We start from the raw sequence: 23,132 nt of genomic DNA on the forward strand, positions 1-23,132 counted from the left end.
ACAAACGTGTCCGTGGCAAGACTCGTCTGTGTCCGTGGCAAAAAAAAAACTGATTGGGGAAAAAAATTTATTTTTTCCCATGATAATATACATTGCAATCATTTTCTTGTCAAAATATTGACAATCTAATGTTTTCTGAGACTAATAAATTAATTAATTAAAACTTGACCACTTCAAGTTTTGTATGTCCGTGGTAAAAATCGCATTTTGACCAAAAAGTCCGTCACAAGCCAACACGGTGATGACCCCTGATTTGGACTGTGATGCAGTTTTTGTTGTTTTGGCTCTAGACTCCAGCTTATTAGATTTGTAATTAAACAATGAATATGAGGTTAAACTGCAGACTGTCAGCCTTAATTTGAGGGTAGTTACATCCATCTCGGGTGAATTGTTTAGGTATTGCAGCCCTCTTTATTCAAAATCCCCTATTTTGGGGGATCAAAAGTAATTGGACAATTGGCTGCTCAGCTGTTTCTTGACCTATTGTGTGTTGCTGCATTATTGGTTAATGCAAAAGAAAGCTAACAAAAGGTCTAGGTTTGTTTCTAGGTGTGGCATTTTCATGTGGAGTCTGTTGCTGTTCATTGAATGAGGACCAAAAAAGTGACAAATGCCAGGCCATCATGGGGAGGAAAAATAAGAATAAATAAGACTGGAGACACAATAAAACATTGGGTGTGTCAAAACCTGTTTGGTCCATTGTTAAGAAGCAAGAACGTACTGGTGTGCTCAGCAATAGCAAACAACCGTGGCAGACTACAGAAGCTCACTGTGGTGGAATACTTTCATTTCTGAGGAAAAAACCCTTTTCAACTGTCAGACAGATCAAGAATGCTCTCCAGGATGTTGACACAGATGTGTCAAAGACTAAAATAAAGAGGAGACTACACCAGCATAACCTCAGAGGGTTCACTGCAAGACGCAAACCACTGGCAAGCCTTAAGAACAGAACGGCCAAGTTAGTTTGCTAAAAAAAAAAAATTAAATTAGATGAGTATTAACATGTACCAAAGTGATGGAAGGAGAAAAGTATGGAAAAAGAACAGAACTGCTCATGATCCAAAGCATACCACCTCATCTTTGAAAAATGTTGGCAGTATTGTTATGGTTGGGCCTGTACTCTCTCAGTTTGTTGGTGGGTGTAGTTACCAGTCCTGAAGTCAAGGCTGATTTCCTTAGCTTTCTTGGTGTTCAGCTGTAGAAAATTTACCGCACACCCACCGACAAAGTGGTCTACCCAACCACTGAAGCTCGTTTCATCATCTTGGATCAAACCTACGATTGCTGTATCATTGGCAAATTTTGTAGTAAAATAATCTGATGTGTTACATCTACGCTCATTTGTGTAAATAAAACTGAGGAAATAGTGCCCCCTTGTGGAGCCCATATGTAAATAATAGGAGAAGACACTGCAGCATGTACTCCTACACACCGGTGGTCAGGATCTGACTGCTGATGGCAGCTGCAGGATGAATTCAAATGCCTCAAAACTCATTGGATTGTACTTCACCTTGTATCAGGACAATTACCCTAAACACACTGCTAAAGCAACCAAATAGTTTTTCAGGGTAAAAAAGTACAATTTTCTTGACAAGTCAATCACTTGTCCTGAATCTAGCTGAACATGCATTTCACTTGCTCAAGACAAGACTGAAGGGGGTCATCAAATACATTTTGAGTATTTGCAACCAAGTACTAAATATAAAAACTTTAAGATTATGTTAATTTGTCTTATTACTTTTGATCCCCTAAAGTGGGGGGCTGTGTATAAAACTGGCTGTAATTCCTGTAGGAATCAGAGGATATGGGTGTAGATACCCTGACAGTCTGTAATTTAACCTCATACTCACTGTTTAAATTCTAATGCAATGTTCTGGAGTACAGAGCCAAAACAACAAAAATTGTGTCGCCGTCGAAGTACTTATGGACTGCATTGTAGTTGCAGTTTGTCATACATTGCCATGTATTAGAACCAAGCGAAATTAACCATATGCCTATTGTGTATCAAAAATACTTGAACATACACGCGAATTGTCTGTTTGGTTCAAATAAAACTCCTAATGTATTGTATTTACAAAATTGTCCAATTCGCCTGTAAAAAAAAATATCTAAAAACAGCAATGTGTTTAGCTGGTTCTCGGATAACAAAAGATAAACGTAACTGACGGAAATTTCCGTTATGGCTAAAGCGAGGTACTGAGGTCGCATTTCCTGTAGTTATGACACGCCCCTGAAACAAGCCTTCTTTAAGGGCGTTAATCATTGGCTTATACGGAGGTGTGGCATATAGAAAATCACTGGGGAGGGGATTCAACCAATGGGGATAATAGGCTATAGCTGAATATTCGCATTTTTTCACTATTAATCGGAAAGACTTGTATGCTTTATTAGGACTTATTATAACTGTTATTATTTATCAGAATTTGACTATGCTGGTGTCGCAGGACGTTTTACACGCGAGTGAAGCCGCTTGTTCGGCGTTATGTTCCTGTTCGTCCATCGCCTCATGAATATGAATTAGATCGAAGGACATAAGACTAAACGTCCCGGCTCATTTGGAAATAGCGTCCAACCGAAGACGCAGTCACATTACTGGCTGAGTGGTACCTTGGAACGGGAGTATCAAGCTTGTATATCAAGTGAATTTACGTGATTATTTTGGATTTTTTACATTAGAACGGAAATGGCTTTGAGAGGTCCTCTGCTTCATCTCTTTCGAAGACAGCTGAACATCGCTCGTCCGAATCAAATTCGGGCGCATTCTGTCGCAATTTTGGGCGCCCCATTCTCCAAAGGACAGGTAAAGCACACAAAGATTCTACCTACTGGAATACAGTATTGTAAGGTATATTTATACTTAAAATGTCTAAAATATAAAATGCGTAAAATACAACAATACCTGTAGCAATTATTCTTTCCAAATAAGACGGCTGATAAAATGTAAACTTTAAACATTACAGTTAACATGCAATTTCATTTTAGAAAAGGCGAGGAGTGGAGCATGGACCAAAAGCGATCAGGGATGCGGGTCTGATCGAGAGGCTTTCCAATTTAGGTCAGTAATCCAGCGACACGCTACAGATTTCACATGTAGGCTATTAAAACTGTTCAATCTTTACATAGCCTAATCTACTAAAAAAACGCCGAGGTGAATTCTATTTTGTTAAATTTCCCGAGTTCCTGTTTGAAGAGAGAATGGATAGGTAGCTAATCTATTCGAAATGGCTATTACAAGTATTTTGCTCAGTCATTATACATTATATAAACAAAGACGCTTGGTGTGGAAATTCAACATTTTTTTTTACTATTAGTGTATTACGTTTTTATATTGTTCAACCGAAGTGACTAATTTATTCCAAGCACATGGGCTGACTAATAGGCTATGTTCTAAGATAGCGCGTCATTTACTCCTCCCATAGTTACGTATGATTTCCTTGTGTAATTTTCAAAACTGAGACCGAGAAATAAGGTTGTGTAACGTGCAGAAATCCCTCTAAGCCATCGTAGCCTACCCGCGTTGGTTTCGTGTAACAAAATAGAAGACCTTAATCAAAATGTAATGTCTTCTACATTTTTAGACTAGACAAGGCTACAGAAATGCCACATCGAGAGTATGCGTCGAGCTTCGTTTTTTTACCACGTTGACGCGGTTATCTTAGGCTGCTAGAAAAGTGACGACGTGTTTGCGTCAGCCTGTGCAATCTTCCTTGCCTCCATATGTCGAGCAGCCAAACGTAAATGTATATAAATAGCATCTGCTGGTTATAAACCACATAAAATGTTTACTTATTGATCATAAACCAAATAAAAGGGAATTTTTATAACATATATTCTAAGATGGTAAACATTTGAGGAGGCACATCAAAACATGCCGGTGCAGAAGAGGTACGTGAAAACTGGAATGAAGAGCGCACAAGTATACATATACACCTTAAGTTCATACTTAATGGACTTGCATTGTCAGTTTTATGTTGCGAAATCGCTAGAATTTTGAGATCATTTTCTGAACGGATTATAAATTAATCTGGCCAAAAACGTAGTCCCGAGAACATGTTCATGATTGTAAATTATTGAATGGTACCTGACATGAGCCTTGAAATGTGCAAGTCATTCCAAGAAATTCGAGCTTGACTCAGCCGAGAGGAGATAAACATTGCAGCCTGGCACCAAAATGCTTAGCCACTGGACGGTTACGTAAAGCAGACCGTCCCTCTCTCGGCATGTAAAACGAGAAAAGCTATCTATCTTTAGCTTCTGAATTTTCCGAGGTCGGAAGGGACGTCTGTATTCCTTTTAGTGTTACAGTCTTACAGTTTTTCAAGCAAGTACACATGGAATGTGTTTTAGCCTATGATGGCAAAGTTTAAAAGTATTTCGTTTTGCAGGAAACTACTGTGTATGCGCATCATGTCAATAGGCATATAGGCTACGTTTTGATCAGCCATATGTTAGCTACTGTCTGTGTGTAGCTGTAAAATGTCAGTTTGCCTACCCTGCGATAAGCTCCTCGGAGCAAAGGAAAGTACCGTGGTGAGAGCGTTCCGGTTTCACATTTGGTCATCTGAGAATCTTGCGCCTCAGCCTTTTCATGCGATCATAATTCCAGCTGTCCTCCTTACCGCAGTTAATTATGCCCTCTGGTCCGGCTACTCTGGTTTATCTGAGTCCCCGGAGTCTTTCGGTGTCATTCGGATAATATTTGGAGTAAAATGTATATATGAATACAGCTGTTCGTGAATAGGCCTATAATGTGAGTCTGCCTAAAAGATTTGACTGCAAGAGGCGATAAATCTATTTCCAATGTGTCACATAGTCTATAAACAGAACACCACTCAAAACCTATGTGTGATTGGTTAACTAATAATTTGTCGTTCATAATAAACTCTGATTATTAACTCAAATGACAACGTCAGCTGTGTTGGTTGCAGCTTTCATTTATTAATTATTTTTTAGCTTAAATGCTACGTGTGTAGTAGTAAGAAATCTAGGAAAACAAAATCAGGCAGAAGTCCAAGAGGAGAACACTTGTGGAGAGATGGTGCTATTCCTGTAATGGTATCAATAGCGGGTAAGGGGATGTTCCATTTGTCACAGATCAGCATGGAAACGCAAGACCCTGCCAACTGCACTCTAGAGTCAGATGGGGGGGGGGGTCTAAATTCTTGTTTACTCCATATTATTTCATGGCCCAATTTGTGCTCACACAAATTTAAATAGAAAAAAATCCTTCCTGTTTTAGTACATTATTGTAGACATTGGTCCAAGTTACAGGGAATCTAACCCAGGAAGGGCTCAGATGACATGTACCATGAGCAGCAGCCGGATTTATTCTGACGTGCTTCACTGGGGTTTCAGAAAATGTGCCTGGTTAGTCCAGTGGGAATAATTTATAGCGACTGTAAGGTGGTGCAGGAGGCAGTATGAGAGAAGGAGAGCTGTGTCCCATTTCACCCTCTGCTTTACTGTTAAAATTAGTGTGTTACTCAGTTTGTGTTCCCCCCCCCCCCCCCCCCCCCCCCCCCCCAGACTGCTCTGTGCATGATTTCGGAGACCTGAGCTTCCCGCACCTGGACAAGGACGAGCCCTTCATGCAGGTGCCGTTCCCCAGGACGGTCGGCCGCGCCAACAAGCTTCTGTCCAACGCGGTGGACGGTGCCGTCGGGGCTGGGCACACCTGCGTCATGCTGGGAGGCGACCACAGGTGAGGGAAGGGGCGAAACGGTCTGCAGTTCTGTCCTGCACAGACAGACAGACAGACACAGCACAATTTTGTTTCATCAGCTGCAGTGTTAGCATGATGGTAAACTCAATGCACCGTGTTTACCCTAGCCTAACTAGGGACAGGAGTTGGAAATCAGCAATAGTTATAATCTCTGTATGCGGTACATCAGTTACATTAACTCGTTTGTAACGAGTTGAAGTGGTACTATGTTAACTTGCAATATCCCTACCAAATAAACTATAAATAAATCAAATTAATAAATACCCCTCTCCTACGCTCTCAGTCTAGCCATTGGCTCCGTGTCGGGCCACGCCCGGCAGTGTCCGGACTTGTGTCTGATCTGGGTCGATGCCCACGCGGACCTCAACACGCCAGAAACCTCACCGTCAGGAAACCTACACGGCCAGTCTGTTGCCTTCCTGCTTAAAGAACTGCAGGACAAGGTAAGCACTCCGGACCCTGCTGGCCTTGGGTAAAGAACTCAGACGGTGCTTGAGTACTTGCTGGATGGATAACCTTGTTGTATTGGCAACATTTTTGGCGATGTCTGATTGACTTGCTTCCCTAAGATTACACTCTCAGTTTGTCAGTTGAAAGTACAGCAATAATAATAATAATAATAATGACAACAATAATAAAAATAATAACAATAATAACATATTATTTATGCAGATCTTTCATACACAGTTCATACAAAGAATGCGCCCAAATACTTTAAATTCCTCACTTCCTTTCCTCCACTCCCTCACTTCCCATTGTCTCCTACCCGGAAGTATGTGGAGGAAAAGAGGGGGGAGGATACGAGTTTGATGCCGCTTGGCACTCACGGCTGTGCGCTCTCCCTCAGATGCCCAGCATCCCAGGGTTCTCCTGGATGAAGCCCTTCCTGTCCTCTTCAGACCTGGTGTACATCGGCCTGCGAGACGTGGACCCCGGAGAGCAGTACGTACGGCCCGCCACAGTCCAGGCCCACGCGCAGAGTCTCTGTGTAGAGTCAGCTGCTCCTGTAGTCCATTAATGAAGCACTCTTTCACTTTTTTTGTCCTCGGGACAATCCAAGATGAACAAAAGATAAAAGAACAAAGTGCCTGAAAGTGGATTGTCCACAGTCAGACATACCTGCGTCTGGAATTCTCAGAAACAGAACCTGTTCTGCTGTACATTTTAGCAATTAAAAAAAAATGTAGGTGCGTGTTTAACCGTGAGAGGGCGTGTACTCCATTTTGTCTCAGTCTGATGCAGTGTAGTCTTGTCATCCTTTGTTATGCATATCTCCTCTCTGTCCCTTGCAGCTACTTTCTGAAGAACCTGGGGATCCAGTACTTCACCATGAGAGACATAGACAGAATGGGCATTCAGAGGGTCATGGAGGTCACCCTTGATCACCTGTTGGCCAGGTAAGAAATAATTCGTTTGACAGGAGTGTTTCCACTCGAGAAACATTATATATATATTTTTTTTTTTCTCAGTTAAATGCTCAGCCTAAAGGTAGAAGCGCTAAATAAATCAAGAGGTGTCACGGCTGCGAAAAAAAGACGAACAATTTGCTGCATCACATTTGTACTATGTCAGTAAAAGCCGAACTGACAAGTATATATTATCGCAAAAATATTAACTGTGCGATGTGAGGCGTAGCTATTTGACCGTAATAGAAAGGTGCCGTCATACATTTTGAGAAGTCAATCGGCATATCATTCAGCACATGTTCACTGAAGCAATAGAGGGTCACTACGGGAATTTTCTGTAAAATTTGGGGAACAAATCTGTAGAAATGAACATGTCTCAAGGGCTCCTCTCTGTAAGAAGCGTATCATAGGTTGGGAAATTTAATTTGCAATATGATCATGGGGAAATATGTCGCAGTTCATTACCATGCAGCACTTCTCTTTTGAATAACCTGTTTATATGCAGCCCTGCCTTTAAAGACCAAACCTGCCGTTCTGTCCGCAACAGGAAGCAGCGGCCGATTCACCTGAGCTTCGACATCGACGCCTTCGACCCCTCCCTGGCCCCGGCCACGGGGACCCCTGTGAACGGCGGTCTGACGTACAGGGAGGGCATCTACATCACAGAGGAAATACACAACACCGGTAAGGGGAAGTCATCCCGCGGGTGGACAGCACACAAAGTCCAGTAACGCATAACGGAAGACGTTGAGGAACTGGAGCCAGGCGGGAAATTGCGTGGGTGCTGTACTGGGGACTTTCAGGCTCGCTGTGTTGCAACTTGAAGCCTGTCTGAAAACTGAATGTATCAAAATATGCGTATGGGGCTGGAGGGGGGGTTTGAAGAGGGGGAGGGGTAGTTTTGGAGGTGGGGGGGGGGGTACTTTAGTGGTGTGTGTTTGTGAACTCGAGAAGTGCCGTGGGACTGTGTTCCCTGACCGGAGTGTGTGTGTGTGTGTGTGTCCGGCAGGCCTGCTCTCGGCGATGGACCTGGTGGAAGTGAACCCCGTTCTGGGCGCGAGCAGCGAGGCGGTCGAAGCCACGGCAGGCCTGGCGGTCGACGTGATTGCCTCGTCGCTGGGCCAGTCGCGCGAGGGGGCCTTCCAGGGAACGCCCTCCCCCACGGAAGACACGGAGCAGCTGCGGCTTTAGGCCTGCAACCGACCCCCGACGCCCCCCCCCACCCCAAACCCTATACCCCTCTGCCCACCCCTGACTGGACACTGCCAAGATTGAGGACTTCAGTGAGATAACCCATCGCTGCATTCCAGAAACCTTTCACCAATAAAAACGCTTGTACGGGGCACCAGACGGACCTGTAGTCAAAATAACTTCCAGCTTCCGTCGACGAGGTTTTTCGGGAGGCCTTGACCAAGCCCCGACCTCGAACCACTCGTGTGTTTTCAAAACGATGGCCCAGTAGAGACTGAGTAACGAGTTTACACGGGACGAGTCGAAGAACTGCAAAGAAAGAGGCAGAAACGTTAGAATGTAAGAATGTGTTGCTAGGAACATGAGCACCTGCCAGTTTTGGCAGCCGTGCGAGTTAGTTCTCTGTAGTATATGAAGGTATTTGCACTTAGGACCAGTCATGGTTTTTATTTAATGTCCAAAAAGTTGTTTTTTTTGTATAGTAATAGTAATGTCGATGCGTTTTAAAAAAATGTATGTATGTGTATGAGTGTGTGTATTCTGTGTGTGAATTGCTATTGGACGATTACTTGCCTTTTAATCAAAAACAGGCAACTGGAGTATGAAAAATTACTATGTACCTTTGTACCATTTTCCCCTCTGTCCTAACTGCTGTATTTGTCTTTTCAAGTTCAGGGTAGTGCAATGGAAAAACAGTTATCAACAGGCCAAGAGTTATTTTTGTCCGAATGTGTGTGTGCACGCGTGTCTGTGTACAATAAAATGACATAAAGAAGTAAGAGGTGGGCTCGTCCAGTTATTTAAAAGCGTCTCCATGGTCACCACCAATGTCAAGAGTGCTCCAACTGACACGCCCCTCCAAAGCCCCTCCCCTCACACACACACACCCCCAGCATTACCTTTCATAGTAGCGTACATCAGTTGCGCAATGCTGACAAAAACAGCCGCGCTGAAACTGGAGTCAGAGCCAAAGTGTAATCTTATCATGAACGCTGACAATCCTTGGGAAAGCATGTACGTTTGCAGTCGATTAAATATTACTGTTTACCTTCGTCACCGTAACTGGCCTCTTCACAGCGATAATAAAATCCCCACACACCTACTGAACTTTACCCCTCAGGAAGTACCGTTTTTCTCTAAACCGTCTACTCCAGAAAAATCCGGTGTGGGTGCAGGCTTTTGTTCCAATCAAGCAGTAACACGCCCTCCACATCACTCCCACATAGTTACACCAACAACAAACAAATCAAGGGCAGAACACGGTGCCACAAAATTTGGCTTTATGTTGTTATTATTAGTTGCAGTAGTAGCAGCATCTTAGTAACAAAATGCATGTGCTATATCTTAAGTTACAGGTACCGCTCTGGTTTACCATTCAGTTAAAAAAAAACAAAAACAAATAATCCCATTCAAATCAGCATACTATACATTTAGCTTAGTTCATTGTTTAAATATGATACATTTTTCACAGTTCCGGCAGGTGCAGACACACCAGGATTGGGGTTGTGCGAGGCGGACGGCTGGCTCCAGTGGAAGGTAATAAACACGGTCCTTCGTCACAGCTCCGCACGGCTTTCCGATAACGGCCCGTAAAATAAAACGACGTGGGAAGAGAGAGTTCAGTTTACACCCACCGCCTTCAGAAGCCGTCGGTGGCCCCAGCCCCCAGCGTTCGAACCCCTAACCGCCACATGCAGGGCTCAGAGGAGCCCCAGGCTCAAAGAGTAAAACACGTCGTCCATTTTGGTTCTTTGGCTCCCGGGGCGGATTTCAGGTCTCACTTAAAGGGCGTCAGAAATTCCAGTCTGGGGCCTCCTCGGTCCGACGCTGGAAATCTTGAGTCGGAGGAGGAGGAGGAGGAGGAGGAGGAGAAGGCCAGGCCTGGAACGTGCCGTTAACCTCGCCGGCTGACGTAGCCCCCCTCGCCTCCCCCCCTACTTGCGGAAGAACTTGAGGTAAACCACAGCACCCAGAATGCCCAGCTCCATCAGGATGATGACAGCCAGCAGGAGTTTATTAGTCACCAACCTGAAGGGGGAATGTGAGAGAGAGAGAGAAAGAGACATTTTAATATCTGTAGCGCCCAAATACAGAAATAAATGATATTTAAATTAAAAGATATTTTAATAGAGAGCGTGAGAGAAAGAGAAATTTTAATATCTGTAGCGCCCAAATACAGAAATAAAATATATTTAAATTAAAAGAGAGAGAGAGAGAGTTCTTTTTTCACATGTATGCAGCCTCACCTGGCAGCGTTCCAGAACTTAACCCTTTGGAGACCATGTGTGAATGGAAGCCGGAATCGGCATCCTGACATAAGTTAGCCTGGGAATTTTGCAGGGTTCAAGGCTTAGTCGTTCACGAAAACGTTCCGTTTTGAAGTTAACGTGAGCGAAGCCGTAACATTAATGGAACAAACACGCAAAAAAAACTTCTTTCCAACAAGACATCCATCAAGCTATGCTGATTCTTACTACTGCAAAACAAATAAGCGGGAAACATACACCCAATAAATTATAGTCTGTCTTACCAGCTAGCTACACAGTAAACACTGGCACCGTCACAGATCCACATCATACAGTTTACAAAAGTTCATACCTGGCAGCGTTTAAGACAACAGTAACAGGAACTGTCAGGCTACGAACACCAGAAAAATGAATATATGCCAGTGTCGTATATAAATGTGTGTGGAGGACAAAGAGCCACAGAGCCGCCATTTAGAGAGCACTGCACGTGAGGTGAGTCCCATTCACTCTGCTGCACCACGTACTCGCACACATTACATTACATTACATTACAGGCATTTAGCAGACGCTCTTATCCAGAGCGACTTACACAACTTTTACATGGCATTTTTTACATTGCATCCATTTATACAGCTGGATATATACTGAAGCAATGCAGGTTAAGTACCTTGCTCAAGGGTACAACAGCAGTGTCCTACCCGGGAATCGAACCTGCGACCTTTCGGTTACAAGCCCAGTTCCTTACCAACTGTGCTACACTCCGTCCACTCCTCCGTACACAACTCACAGAACAAGCAACAGAATACATTAAAAAGAAGAGGGCTTTCTGTGTTAGCCTGTCCGTCTTGCAGACACACACTGCACACAATTCACAGTCAGTTCAGTTCATACAAATTACGCGGAGGGGAAAACTGGTAGAGGCCGCACCACAGAGCAAGAAAACTGGCTTGGAAGAAATTCACCAACCACATTAAGGCACCCACAAGCAAATGCGGAGTAGAGCGCTTTTCATACATGCAGATCCCAATCAAACAATTCTAGAACAAACAGAGAAGTGTGCGTACGTGCGTGCCTCAGGGACTAGATCCACATTACATAACTAAATAAATTCTCAAACAGGTTAGACAATGGAGCCACCTCCCTCGAGAATACTTGGACCAGCACCCTTTAAGTTCTAATAAGGCATCCTATTGCCGAACATTAAATCTGAATCGCAGCCAATCAACACAGCAGCAAAGCCAGGGGACATTTGCGAGAGTTCCCGCCAAGGCACCCACCGTTTCCCAACCATTAACAGCTGTCGCCATTACAAAATAGTGTTGATTCAACAGCTGACACAACATTGCTATGACGTCTTGCATTAACGTGGGAACTGCTACTTTCGCATACCATTATGACGAAGGTATTTTTATTTTTTTTTAAGTGTCCTTTTTGTTAAGAAATACCTGTGCAGGGGGTGTTTTTCTCTCTTGGGGGCCACAATAGCATTGCACACTATAATGAGCTTCTCTTCGTCCTCTGTAGACTAAATGCTGAAGATAAAAATACATGCTGAGGTAAAGTGCACAGTGCAAAGTCAAATTAAAATATACTCCTGTACTCTTTCTACCCCTGTACAATTAACTTCATAATTCCAAAAATTTTAAACTCCAAAGGTGAAAAGCTCACAGAGACAAACCAGAGTAGACTCAAGAACAGAATAGTTCCCAAAGGCCTCTCTACAAAGTATCGACTTAAAGGAGGAAAATACTACAGCAATTAATTAACATAGGTGTGCTGTCGGTGCAGGGGAAAACTATTTTAAAGTACTATAATTATAAGGTGTAACAAAAACATAAAATGTGAAACAGTTTAAGGGGGTGAATACTGTTTCCACATTAACACAACGTTGTGGTAAAAAAAAAAAAAAAGTGAATATCAAAAGAAGTATGAGAATAATAGCGTGTCGCGTAGAATATGTGCCGAGTAGGATGGTTGCTGAATGTTGCTCTAAGGACTGAAAGAGCTAGAAAGAAGTTAGAACCATGTGCCTTCGGAAGCCTGTGCCAGGAGAAAGAGGAGAAAGCTGGGCCTAGAGCCCTTCCCCCGCTTCCTCCTCCGTTAACACCACCTGGAATGGTTCATTGTTTCCAGTGAAGTCCTGCCGGTCTTTAACACTGCATTCAGGTCACTTAACTCCCCCAGAATTCACGCTGGCTCCACAGGCCTCCCCATTCACTCCAAGCGTTTCCCGGACATCCTCCGCTCTCCCTTGAAAGTCAATTTCCATCCTGAAAGAACGGTTTTGGGGCCTACCTATTTCCCGTACGTCTAAAGCTCGCCGCGAGTGACGACAGGGCGGAACCTGAGCCGCATACTAATCAGTTCTGACCGGTTCACCTTTTGTGTCTCGACAAAGAACTGCGAAACGACCGGCTAGAAAAAAAAAAAGTCACAACAGTCGCCTGTGTTTTTAAAAAAAAAATTTTAGTAGCAATGATTATGTTGTTGACTAGTCCACAAGCTTTTTTCAGGGCAGTAAATACAAGCAGAATGTTTTTTTTTTGTTTTGTCGCGAGCGATAAAATTCCCCTTTTGAATAGTCCACACTTGAAATCTCTCTTCACCCGCTCATCGCCGTGGCATTTATGGCATCAAGGTTTGAGTGAGAAAGAGCCGCACAGGGTGTGCCTGTGCTGAGTCAGCCCAATCATCCTCCACCCGCTCGCTCCACTGAGAGCAGGGTACCTCTTACTGAGGTCAAACACTAACAGCGCAGACAGTGATTCCATCTGTGAATATGAACACTTCCGTCCCATTCTGAGAGCATACATACCAGCACTGCCATTTTTGTTCCCTACTTATACACCATTATCTTTAAATATTTTAACTACCCCAGTTTAGAGGCACTTCTCCACAAACATCTGCATTAAATCTGAGTCACAGCGCATCACCAGTAAAGTTTTTATTTTAACTGAGTATGGCTGAATCTAATCGTGTAGATAAGGCCCTAAGGTTGCCCTTGTAATGAGTATGGCTAAATCTAATCGTGTAGATAAGGCCCTAAGGTTGCCCTTGTAATGAGTATGGCTAAATCTAATCGTGTAGATAAGGCCCTAAGGTTGCCCTTGTAATGAGTATGGCTAAATCTAATCATGTAGATAAGGCCCTAAGGTTGACCTTGTAATGAGTATGGCTAAATCTAATCATGTAGATAAGGCCCTAAGGTTGCCCTTGTAATGAGTATGGCTAAATCTAATCATGCACATAAGGCCCTAAGGTTGCCCTTGTAATGAGTATGGCTAAATCTAATCGTGCACATAAGGCCCTAAGGTTGCCCTTGTAATGAGTATGGCTGAATCTAATCGTGCAGATAAGGCCCAAAGTTTGCCCTTGTGCCCCAGCGGGACGGCGGTACCCACCGGCGGGACATGGAGCGTAGGATCCTGCGGCTGCGGCTCAGGTTCTCTCCAGTGTTGACCAGCTGCAGGTGCACAAGATACAAGACATCGGGGTCACGGGGTCAACCGAAGTTCTCCGATGTTCAAATAAAATACAAATCAAACGGACGGATGTATTCATGCATCAAAAAAGCTTCAGCTGGGCAAATCTCTCAGCACAACGTCAACTAGAATGTGTGTGCGAGCAAACACGTACGAGATGCTGAACATTCCAAGTTCTTGTTTTGTAGATAAACAGTGAGATGTTTACTGCACAAATCGTTCCTAGACTGAAAGGGGAATTCTCTCTTTAGGTTGACCTTTTCCAGGTCACATGATAAAGGGATGAGTCATCCAGGATTGGGCTTGGGCACACATGAATCTGTCTGTTAAGATACACAGGAAGCGTCTTCTTCCCATTAAGGTCTATACAATAATAATAATAATAACAACAACAACAAATTTATGTATATAGCACCTTTCAAGCACAAAGCACAAGGCGCTTTAGAGATGAGAAAATAAGCTAAATAAAACATAAAGAGGAGTAGGTGACAGTACAATAGATAATAAATAACAAATATAAATTGCAATCCAATAATAAGAGACTAAAACTAAACATTGCTAAAACAAACCTACAAAAGGAGTCTTCAAATGACCCTTAAAAGAAGAGACACTCTGCAGGGCTGTTCCAGAGTCTAGGTGCCTTACCCCCTGGGGAAGCACAGTCATAAACTGACATGAAAAAAAAAAAAGCGCCGTTTAATTTCTCCCTCCCTCGTCGATCGTCCGTCACCACCCCCTGTCCTCTCACCCGATCTCGGGTTCGGTCCAGCTGCTCCCTCTGCTCCCCCAGCTCCTCGATGATGTCCCTGCCGACGTGGTCCGTCTCCGCGGCGATGCGCTGGCTCCGCTCGATGCTGCGACTGGCGTTGTTCAGGGAGTCGGTGCCCTGCAGCAGCAGGGCTCGCTGTGACTGAATCTGCGTCTGTTAAAGGGGGACGGACATCGTTGTGAGGAGACCGGGGGGGGGGGTTGCTGGTGCGCGGCGATGCGCCATCATCCAGGCCGAATGAAACTCTCCATGCCTGGGTGAAGCTAGAACCAACTGTACATCACCCTTCGAGGCTGACTTGCGGTAACAGACTGCAGCGAAACCATGCACTAGAACGGTGCCTTTACATTTTTGCATTTACCTTTACATCACTTTACATTTTCATTTTATCAGGCATTCTTGTCGAGTGTGACTCGCACACCTTTCATTTGTACATAGCTGGACACGCTGAATCACTTTAGGTGATCACTTTAGGGTGCAACAACAGTGCCCTACCTGGCAACTGGACCTGCAGACTCTGGGCAACAAGCCCAGTTCCCTAAACATTGTACTACACTACTGATCTGGATATGCTGGATACAATACTGGGTATATTGATAGGGCCTTTGAATACATTTGCCAGAGTAGTTGATTATGCTTATTGTACAGTGGACCTTAGCACTTGCTGCTTGTAGTTTCTGGCTCTAAAAGGCATATATTACATGACATTTAATTACATTAATGTCATGTAATATAATGCAACCAAAATAAAATTGACATTAGTGAGCAGGTTACAGGCCAAAGCAATACCTTGAGTTTCTTGACATAGACCAAGGACAACTGTACTGAGTCTTAACCCAGATAAAAGCTGTAAACATTGAGTTTCGTTTTATTTTTTTGGTTCTCACAGAGCTATGAAGAACACAAACTACTACACGCCCACAGTACAACGCAAAATTAGACCCCAGCCTTACGCTCTGCTCATTCTGGGACCCATAGACACTGTGTCTGCCGTCTCCTGTTCGGCCCGCGAAGCCCAAACCCAGGTCAGAGGTCTTCATCTCGCGCTGCAACTTGCCCAAGTCTCTGCGGTACAGCCGCAGTTTCGAGGAGATTTGATTTCGGAAGGACGCGGGAGCGCTCTGCAACTCTTTATCCATCCCCTGTAACTGGAGTTAAACAAATAAAGGTCGAGACGTATAATAACGCCCACTGCAATCAACACCACACCAGCAGCAGCCGCCGTATCTTACCACTTCTTCTGCCTCCCCAAATCTCTCATCAAAGTCTCTCACCAACCGCTTCTTTTCCTCTGTGGCAAAGGATCGGGAAGATCAAGGCAGTTAATAAAATACGATCAGTTGACCCTAATTTAAGTTAGCTGTTGGTTAAATGACTAGGCTAGATTTTTGCAGCGGTAGGACTTGTCAATATTTCAAATCTTGAGATGCTGAACTGGACGCTCACTTCAGATCACTTAACGTTCGCTGCTGTAGCTAAATATTTTAGATGTTTCAGATTATTTCTTATCTGGCAGCAAAAACAAAAGACACGCGCATATATCTAGGTATGCATATGTGTGTGTGTGACTAGCAACCACCTTTCGTCAGCAATACCTTAACCAGGATAACAATGTACAGTATGTACATGCGGCCATTTCCGAGTCCCATTTAGCATAATTTCCAACAGATATGATATACACAACATACATAGGCTTATCATTTCGGCACCGAGACCTGGCGTAGACCGATTTACTATCTGACAAGTTTAACTAGTATATGATACCTCCATGACATCCTGAAGCCCGGTTCGGCATCAGCTTCAGTTCGTCGTACAGAGATTTGTACACTTCATGTAACTTTTCAAACTCCTCTGATGACATTTTGCCTTGATTTTATTTAGCTTGAGCTATATTTTGTTTTCGCTTCACGGTTTATAATCAAGAACCCAATTGCCCATAAAAACCGAGCACACAGCAAAATATCAGATATATGAAAACATAGCTAATGAGCTAATGCAGTCCTCGGGACAAAAACACTTCCTCATAGCGGACCTCGTGATCATAGATTTCCGCTTCTCCGCCTGAAAATATCACCTCCTGTATTCTTCTCAGATGCTGTAATATTCAATATTCATCTTCGTATTCTACATCAACTGTGTCTGTAAACTTTTACTGTGTATTTACATGTATACACCATTTACTATGTTTGTACTCTTTTATTGTTTTTATATAGGCACTATTGCAAGAACTCCAAAACGCTATGCATTGTGGCCAATGTAGTTATCTACCCGGTTGCTAGTTGCCCGTGAAGAATCATATGATTTTATTAGTGTGTAACGTCAGCGAGGTGGAAACGCTTTACCGTATTCCATCTGTGAACTACAGTTACAGGTCACACAAGTAAAATTGGCCAACCAGCAATACTTGACAATATACGCAATCATAGCACGTAATATTTACAGCATACAGTACACATAGTTATTAACCTGAATGGACATTAAAACACAAAAAATCCGTTACAAAATGTGTGAGTACTTATGATTTTTAAAACATACATTCTATAGTTGTTGTAAATGTATTGTAACTAAATATAAATAATAAATATAAATAAACAGTGGTTAATTAATACGAGTGACCTAGCCTATATTTTCCATGCCCCTTTGTCAAATGGTTTTCACCAGTGCGTGTTTTATCCACTTGGATAACAGTACCTCTTCAGAATGATAACATTTATGGTAAAAGAGGAAACCATGATAAACAGCAAGCATAACTGTTTAAAGCAAATGTTCACAACCTTTCCCATTCCGTAATGATGAAAACTACAATCCCAGAGTTCCGCTCTAGATACAGAACAGCTGCACATCGAGTGGCTGTTAGTGCCTGTACAGTATAGAGCTGCATATATTCGGCAGCGTTGCGAGGGTAAACCCTGCAGCCATGCTCCTATTATTCGTAGCGGGCATTGGGGTGGTTGCTGTCCTATTCGTCCTGTTCGCTCCTCACATCAGGTATGTTAACCTCCGGCGGTCAGCTACTTTAGTTGTGAAGCTGTATGTGGGAAGCTCGCATAATAGACGCTTTCAATGGTCGAATGAAATGAATGGAATTGGCCGTGATACGGGAAGCAGGGTATCCATTTTAAAATAAACGATTTAACGTCTAACATCTGTATGTATTGTACAAGCAGAATAAAGAAAATCGCTGAAGTTATTTCCATAGCGTAGAGCTCCAGGCTGAAAAGTGTAATGTATAATCATGCATTAAAATAAGCAAGAACTCGTTCTCTGTGGATTCGGGGCGAATGTATTCAAGCTATTTGTGCACATTTGGATCAGGTTAAATAGCAACTTAGACATTTACAAGTACAACCAGAAACCAAATTTTTTTTCTCTAAAATTAGCTTTCATTCGAAATCCTCGAATCCTAAGCATCATCTATGTTGTAGCGGGGCCTCACTATTGAACTTGTGAGATCTGTTCATGGGCGGCGTTACGAAATGTAGACATTTCATTGGTTGTGTCAGTGGTTCGTCGTGTCTTGCGGTGAGATAGTAACGCCTTTCTTTCGTGCGATGAATTTCAGCAGATTGAAAGCGCTATAGCGCTATATAGGTTTTTGGTCACGTCTGTCAGTTCTGTATCTCGTCAAAATGACAATAGTAACCACCCCCCAGTTATGGGCAGACAAGGAAAACTCAAATAATTTTAAATGTATGCTGTCATTGATCCGCCCCCATGCCATCTGACATGAATGTTAACGCGCAGTGTCTGTAATATTGCAACCTAAAAAGAATACGGACTTTATGAAACTGGCGACACGTGTATGCGCACATTTGTGTTTTTTCGTATTGGAATTAAAACAAACATATATGAATAGAAAAATAAATGTACAAAATATGGTCCAACAATGTTCCCAACTGAGATAACGACACTGGATAATAATACATGGTTTTTGCGGGGGGGTTTTTCTCGCAGGAGATATGCTGCGGGGGGAGTCTGCCGGTCCGACGCTCGGCTAGATGGGAAGACTGTGCTGATCACCGGGGCAAACACGGGGATTGGGAAGGAAACTGCTTTAGATCTGGCAGCTCGTGGTAAGGCAGCGCTCACTCAACGCGCGCTGCTCTTGAAAGGTGGCACGTTGCCAAACTAGACAGGTGGCAGAGAAAGCAGATCGTTCTGATTGCAGATGGACGCTGCATTGATCAGACAGGAGGTTTTAACACGGGTCTCAAACTCCAGTCCTGGACGGCCAAAATCTCTGCTGCTTCTTTGGATTTCCTTTCAATCAGGAGCCAGTATAGGCCTTGGGAACGAGGCGTGCGGCCTTCTTACCCAAAAGTGACTTAAAATAAGCACTTAAGTACAGGAACACATTAAAAAACCAGCAGACACAACAGCCCTCCAGGAGTTGCGTTTAAGATCCCTGATTAAATACTGATGATTGCTGGTAATATTACTTGAAAACATTCCTTCATCCTACTTGTCTAGTACTTTTCTATCTACCCGAAAACTTGCTACTAAATATCAATATTCTATTGATGGGAGGGTTTTAGTCTGTCAGAACTGGGCTTGGGTGCCCATAAATCTGAATGAATGAGAGAAAAAAATGGAGTCAGTCAGTTTGGTGCCACGTGCATTAATGACAGAGAGAGTGAGAGAGAGAGGGGGGGGGGGAACGCTGAAAAGCGCCAGACCCACGGGTTCTGTGTTCCAGGCGCTCGGGTGATCATGGCGTGTCGGAATGTGGAGAAGGGGGAGGAGGCGGCATTCGAGATTCGCACCAAAGTCAGCGGGGCGCAGGTGGAGGTGCGAGAGCTGGACCTGGCAGACACCAGCTCCATACGGGCCTTCGCACAAAGATTCCTCAGAGGTTATTTCAGGTTTTCTCCACTATTTACATTCCATTCCCTTCACCAAGAAAACCCGTATAGTAATATATTTTCGCCTCGGGCCTCCTCCACAGAGGTGAACCATCTGCACGTTCTCATCAGTAACGCTGGCGTGATGATGTGCCCCTACACGAAGACCACAGACGGCTTCGAGATGCAGATCGGTGTCAACCACCTGGGTGAGGAAGGCTTCGCTCTCTCTTTCGGTAGCGTACGCTGCAAGCGCAAGGCGTTTCGGACCGGTTTCTCCACTGCACTGGCGCTCAGTCGGGTTTCTGACTGGGCTCTGCCTTCCTTTCCGCCCCCTTTTAAGGTCACTTCCTGTTGACGAACCTGCTGATTGGCCTGCTGAAGCGCAGCGCACCCGCGCGCATCGTCGTCGTCTCCTCCCTGGCGCACAACTTCGGCTGGATCCGCTTCCACGACCTGCAGAGCCTGGGCAGCTACAACAGCGGCCTGGCCTACTGCCAGAGCAAGCTGGCCAACGTGCTGTTCACGCGTGAACTTGCGCGCAGGCTTGAAGGTGACCACGGCCCGTCCATTTCTCTGTGTCTCTGGGCCCTGTGGACCAGTTGCGATTAACTGGGTGCCAAGATCCCAAAGACAGCAAGCGACTTCGGGCTGGATTTGTGCCGTTTCTGGCCCAGAATTCAGCGCTGCTGGGTCCGGAACCGGCGCGGATCCGGGTCCGGAGTCGCCTCCTATCTGGGGCGACATGAGCTCATGGCCATAATTTTAACAAACACTTAAGTGACAATAGAGAAGCTCGCTCATCTTGGCACTTGGCTGATGGCACCAACACACACGTCCGACATCACAAGGGGGTTGTTAAGTGAAACTGCCTCTCTACTAACTGACCTGCCCCCCTGCACCCTTGCCCCCCCCACCCCCCACCCCCACCTTTTCTGCTCAGGAAGTGGAGTAACGGTGAATTCGCTCCACCCGGGGTCGGTGAAGTCGCAGCTGGTCCGGCACTCCACCCTCATGTCTCTGCTGTTCTCGCTCTTCTCCGCCTTCCTGAAGACGCCGCGGGAGGGGGCGCAGACGTCCGTGTACTGCGCCGTCGCCGAGGAGCTCCACGCCGTCTCCGGGAAGCACTTCAGGTAGGCCGGGCGCCGGAGCAGAGCTCAACCCTCCCTCAGCCTGCCGCTCGCCTTCCCTCAGCCTGCCGCTCGCTCTCCCTCCCTCAGCCTGCCGCTCAACCCTCCCTCAGCCTGCCGCTCACTTGCCCTCCCTCAGCCTGCCGCTCACCCTCCCTCAGCCTGCCGCTCGCTCACCCTCCCTCAGCCTGCCGCTCGCTCACCCTCCCTCAGCCTGCCGCTCACCCACCCTCCCTCAGCCTGCCGCTCAACCCTCCCTCAGCCTGCCGCTCTCCCTCCCTCAGCCTGCCGCTCAACCCTCCCTCAGCCTGCTGCTCACTTGCCCTCCCTCAGCCTGCCGCTCACCCTCCCTCAGCCTGCCGCTCACCCTCCCTCAGCCTGCCGCTCGCTCTCCCTCCCTCAGCCTGCCGCTCAACCCTCCCTCAGCCTGCCGCTCACTTGCCCTCCCTCAGCCTGCCGCTCACCCTCCCTCAGCCTGCCGCTCGCTCACCCTCCCTCAGCCTGCCGCTCAACCCTCCCTCAGCCTGCCGCTCTCCCTCCCTCAGCCTGCCGCTCACTTGCCCTCCCTCAGCCTGCCGCTGACCCTCCCTCAGCCTGCCGCTCGCTCACCCTCCCTCAGCCTGCCGCTCACCCACCCTCCCTCAGCCTGCCGCTCACCCTCCCTCAGCCTGCCGCTCACCCGGCGCTCACCCTCCCTCAACCTGCCGCTCACCCACCCTCCCTCAGCCTGCCGCTCGCTCACCCTCCCTCAGCCTGCCGCTCACCTGCCGCTCACCCTCCCTCAGCCTGCCGCTCACCCTCCCTCAGCCTGCCGCTCACCCGGCGATCACCCTCCCTTAGCCTGCCGCTCGCTCACCCTCCCTCAGCCTGCCGCTCGCTCGCCCTCCCTCAGCCTGCCGCTCACCCTCCCTCAGCCTGCCACTCGCCTGCCGCTCACCCTCCCTCAGCCTGCCGCTCGCCTGCCGCTCACCCTCCCTCAGCCTGCCGCTCGCCTGCCGCTCACCTTCCCTCAGCCTGGTAGTGGGCAGTCACATAAGGGCATTCCCATTTACGGGATACATTTTGAAACATAAAATTTAAAAAGGTACCAATTTGTCATAAAACACACCCTATATTTTTGTAACCACTGGGTTGAAATGCAAGGGAGGGACAGTTCATAATTTAGCTCATGACCGCTGTTATTTTTATACATAAATGCACTGTCCACAGGGTCAGTAATACAAGCTTCCGAGGGACCCAGCAACAGAGGCTGGGGCTCTTAGCAACCAAACAGCCTCTTAGCAACCGAGCAGCCTGCAGGCTCATTGGAGGGTTGAGTTGAAGGACGGGGTTTTTGTTGTTGTTGTTGTTGTTTTTGTTGTTACTGTGGGGGCGATGTTCACATCCACCTCCCCCCCCGCTCTCCCGCCACAGCGACTGCGCCCCAGCCTTCGTGGCCCCCCAGGGGAGGAGCGAGAAGACGGCGAAAATGCTGTGGGACGTCAGCTGCGAGCTGCTGGGCATCGAGTGGGACTGAGCGCTCCGCGGTGCCAGCCCACCACCCCCATCCGCCCACTCCCGCCATTCCAAATGTGCCAAGACGCTCAGTTTTCTCTCCGTGCTCAGAAAAAAAAAAAAAAAAATTTCATTGCCTTTTGAAAAGTTTCATTCCAAGCTTCTCATCCAATGCTTTTGTATATCATTTTTAAAAAACTGCCATTTGTACATTTGAGCCTACAGGAAGTCAGGGCTGTGAGAAACCCCTGCAAGGGGAGGTGCTTCTCTCTAATTTTGAATCTCTTATTCACTGTTTTTCTCTGCCATGCCATACGGGCCATTCTGAAACCGATATTTCTGAAATTTTGTTATCGCTTCTGTTTTGACAGCTTTGTACAGTTTGTTATTCCATTCCATTTTTTCCCACCGCAGCGAAACGTTCATCATGCTCAGGCTTTTTGGATTTCTCCGATGTATTTTCCACAGACGTGAACAAGTCTTTTGCTACATTTGTGTGCTTGTTGAGAGCTGACTATTTTGGAAAAAAAAACATGACATAAATATTGCTCTTTTACTTGTTGGACAAGTTTCATTCATTTCTTACCATAAATGTTACACACGGAAAAGATGATCATAGGATTTTGCATTGCTCCACTTAATTACTATGATCATACACCCCCGCAAACACAATAACAAACAGACATTACATTTCAGATAAGAATCCTGACAATCCTACAATTTTGTTCATAATCTCACAGATTTTCACTGAAGGTTCTCATGGTTATACTAACCATTTTGATACTGCTTTGAGAGCATCCGGCCAAGTTCAGTTCTGCAGATTCCAAAACTCCCCTTAAAAAGTTGTATAA

General features: G+C 45.6%; 3 protein-coding genes across 3 annotated transcripts; 2 read left to right on the top strand and 1 right to left on the bottom strand.

Annotated features, from left to right (window-relative positions):
• The first annotated feature begins 2,341 nt into the window (after positions 1 to 2,341).
• On the top strand, positions 2,342 to 9,098 carry arg2 (arginase 2). The gene is made up of 8 exons (XM_035395235.1): positions 2,342 to 2,800; positions 2,983 to 3,055; positions 5,527 to 5,701; positions 6,006 to 6,165; positions 6,570 to 6,664; positions 7,015 to 7,119; positions 7,676 to 7,812; positions 8,138 to 9,098. The coding sequence occupies exons 1-8, from the start codon at positions 2,684 to 2,686 to the stop codon at positions 8,317 to 8,319; spliced, it is 1,044 nt and encodes a 347-aa protein (XP_035251126.1). The 5' UTR covers positions 2,342 to 2,683; the 3' UTR covers positions 8,320 to 9,098.
• Positions 9,099 to 9,565: 467 nt separating this feature from the next.
• vti1b (vesicle transport through interaction with t-SNAREs 1B) lies at positions 9,566 to 16,849 on the bottom strand. The gene is made up of 6 exons (XM_035395258.1): positions 16,581 to 16,849; positions 16,049 to 16,107; positions 15,770 to 15,964; positions 14,796 to 14,969; positions 13,967 to 14,028; positions 9,566 to 10,347 (listed from the first exon to the last, which is right to left on the bottom strand). The coding sequence occupies exons 1-6, from the start codon at positions 16,675 to 16,677 to the stop codon at positions 10,254 to 10,256; spliced, it is 681 nt and encodes a 226-aa protein (XP_035251149.1). The 5' UTR covers positions 16,678 to 16,849; the 3' UTR covers positions 9,566 to 10,253.
• A 766-nt stretch (positions 16,850 to 17,615) lies between these two features.
• On the top strand, positions 17,616 to 22,837 carry rdh12 (retinol dehydrogenase 12). Its single transcript, XM_035395247.1, has 7 exons — positions 17,616 to 17,804; positions 18,771 to 18,889; positions 19,513 to 19,668; positions 19,762 to 19,866; positions 20,001 to 20,210; positions 20,601 to 20,790; positions 22,201 to 22,837. Exons 1-7 carry the CDS (start codon positions 17,734 to 17,736, stop codon positions 22,301 to 22,303), a joined length of 954 nt encoding a protein of 317 aa, XP_035251138.1. The 5' UTR covers positions 17,616 to 17,733; the 3' UTR covers positions 22,304 to 22,837.
• The last annotated feature ends 295 nt before the right edge of the window (positions 22,838 to 23,132 follow it).

This window comes from Anguilla anguilla, chromosome 1 (assembly GCF_013347855.1).
Source record: "Anguilla anguilla isolate fAngAng1 chromosome 1, fAngAng1.pri, whole genome shotgun sequence".
In the NCBI taxonomy this organism is placed as follows: Eukaryota; Metazoa; Chordata; class Actinopteri; order Anguilliformes; family Anguillidae; genus Anguilla; species Anguilla anguilla.

Excerpts from the sequence above, each read along its gene's own strand:
- arg2 (XM_035395235.1), top strand. The coding sequence starts at position 2,684 with ATGGCTTTGAGAGGTCCTCTGCTTCATCTCTTTCGAAGACAGCTGAAC. Across the intron at positions 3,056-5,526 it reads CGAGAGGCTTTCCAATTTAG|ACTGCTCTGTGCATGATTTC; the intron begins GTCAGTAATCCA and ends CCCCCCCCCCAG. Across the intron at positions 6,166-6,569 it reads TTAAAGAACTGCAGGACAAG|ATGCCCAGCATCCCAGGGTT; the intron begins GTAAGCACTCCG and ends GCTCTCCCTCAG.
- vti1b (XM_035395258.1), bottom strand. The coding sequence starts at position 16,677 with ATGTCATCAGAGGAGTTTGAAAAGTTACATGAAGTGTACAAATCTCTG. Across the intron at positions 15,965-16,048 it reads TTGGGGAGGCAGAAGAAGTG|TTACAGGGGATGGATAAAGA; the intron begins GTAAGATACGGC and ends GTTTAACTCCAG. Across the intron at positions 14,029-14,795 it reads TGGACCGAACCCGAGATCGG|CTGGTCAACACTGGAGAGAA; the intron begins GTGAGAGGACAG and ends GTGCACCTGCAG.
- rdh12 (XM_035395247.1), top strand. The coding sequence starts at position 17,734 with ATGCTCCTATTATTCGTAGCGGGCATTGGGGTGGTTGCTGTCCTATTC. Across the intron at positions 18,890-19,512 it reads TTTAGATCTGGCAGCTCGTG|GCGCTCGGGTGATCATGGCG; the intron begins GTAAGGCAGCGC and ends TCTGTGTTCCAG. Across the intron at positions 20,791-22,200 it reads GTCTCCGGGAAGCACTTCAG|CGACTGCGCCCCAGCCTTCG; the intron begins GTAGGCCGGGCG and ends CTCCCGCCACAG.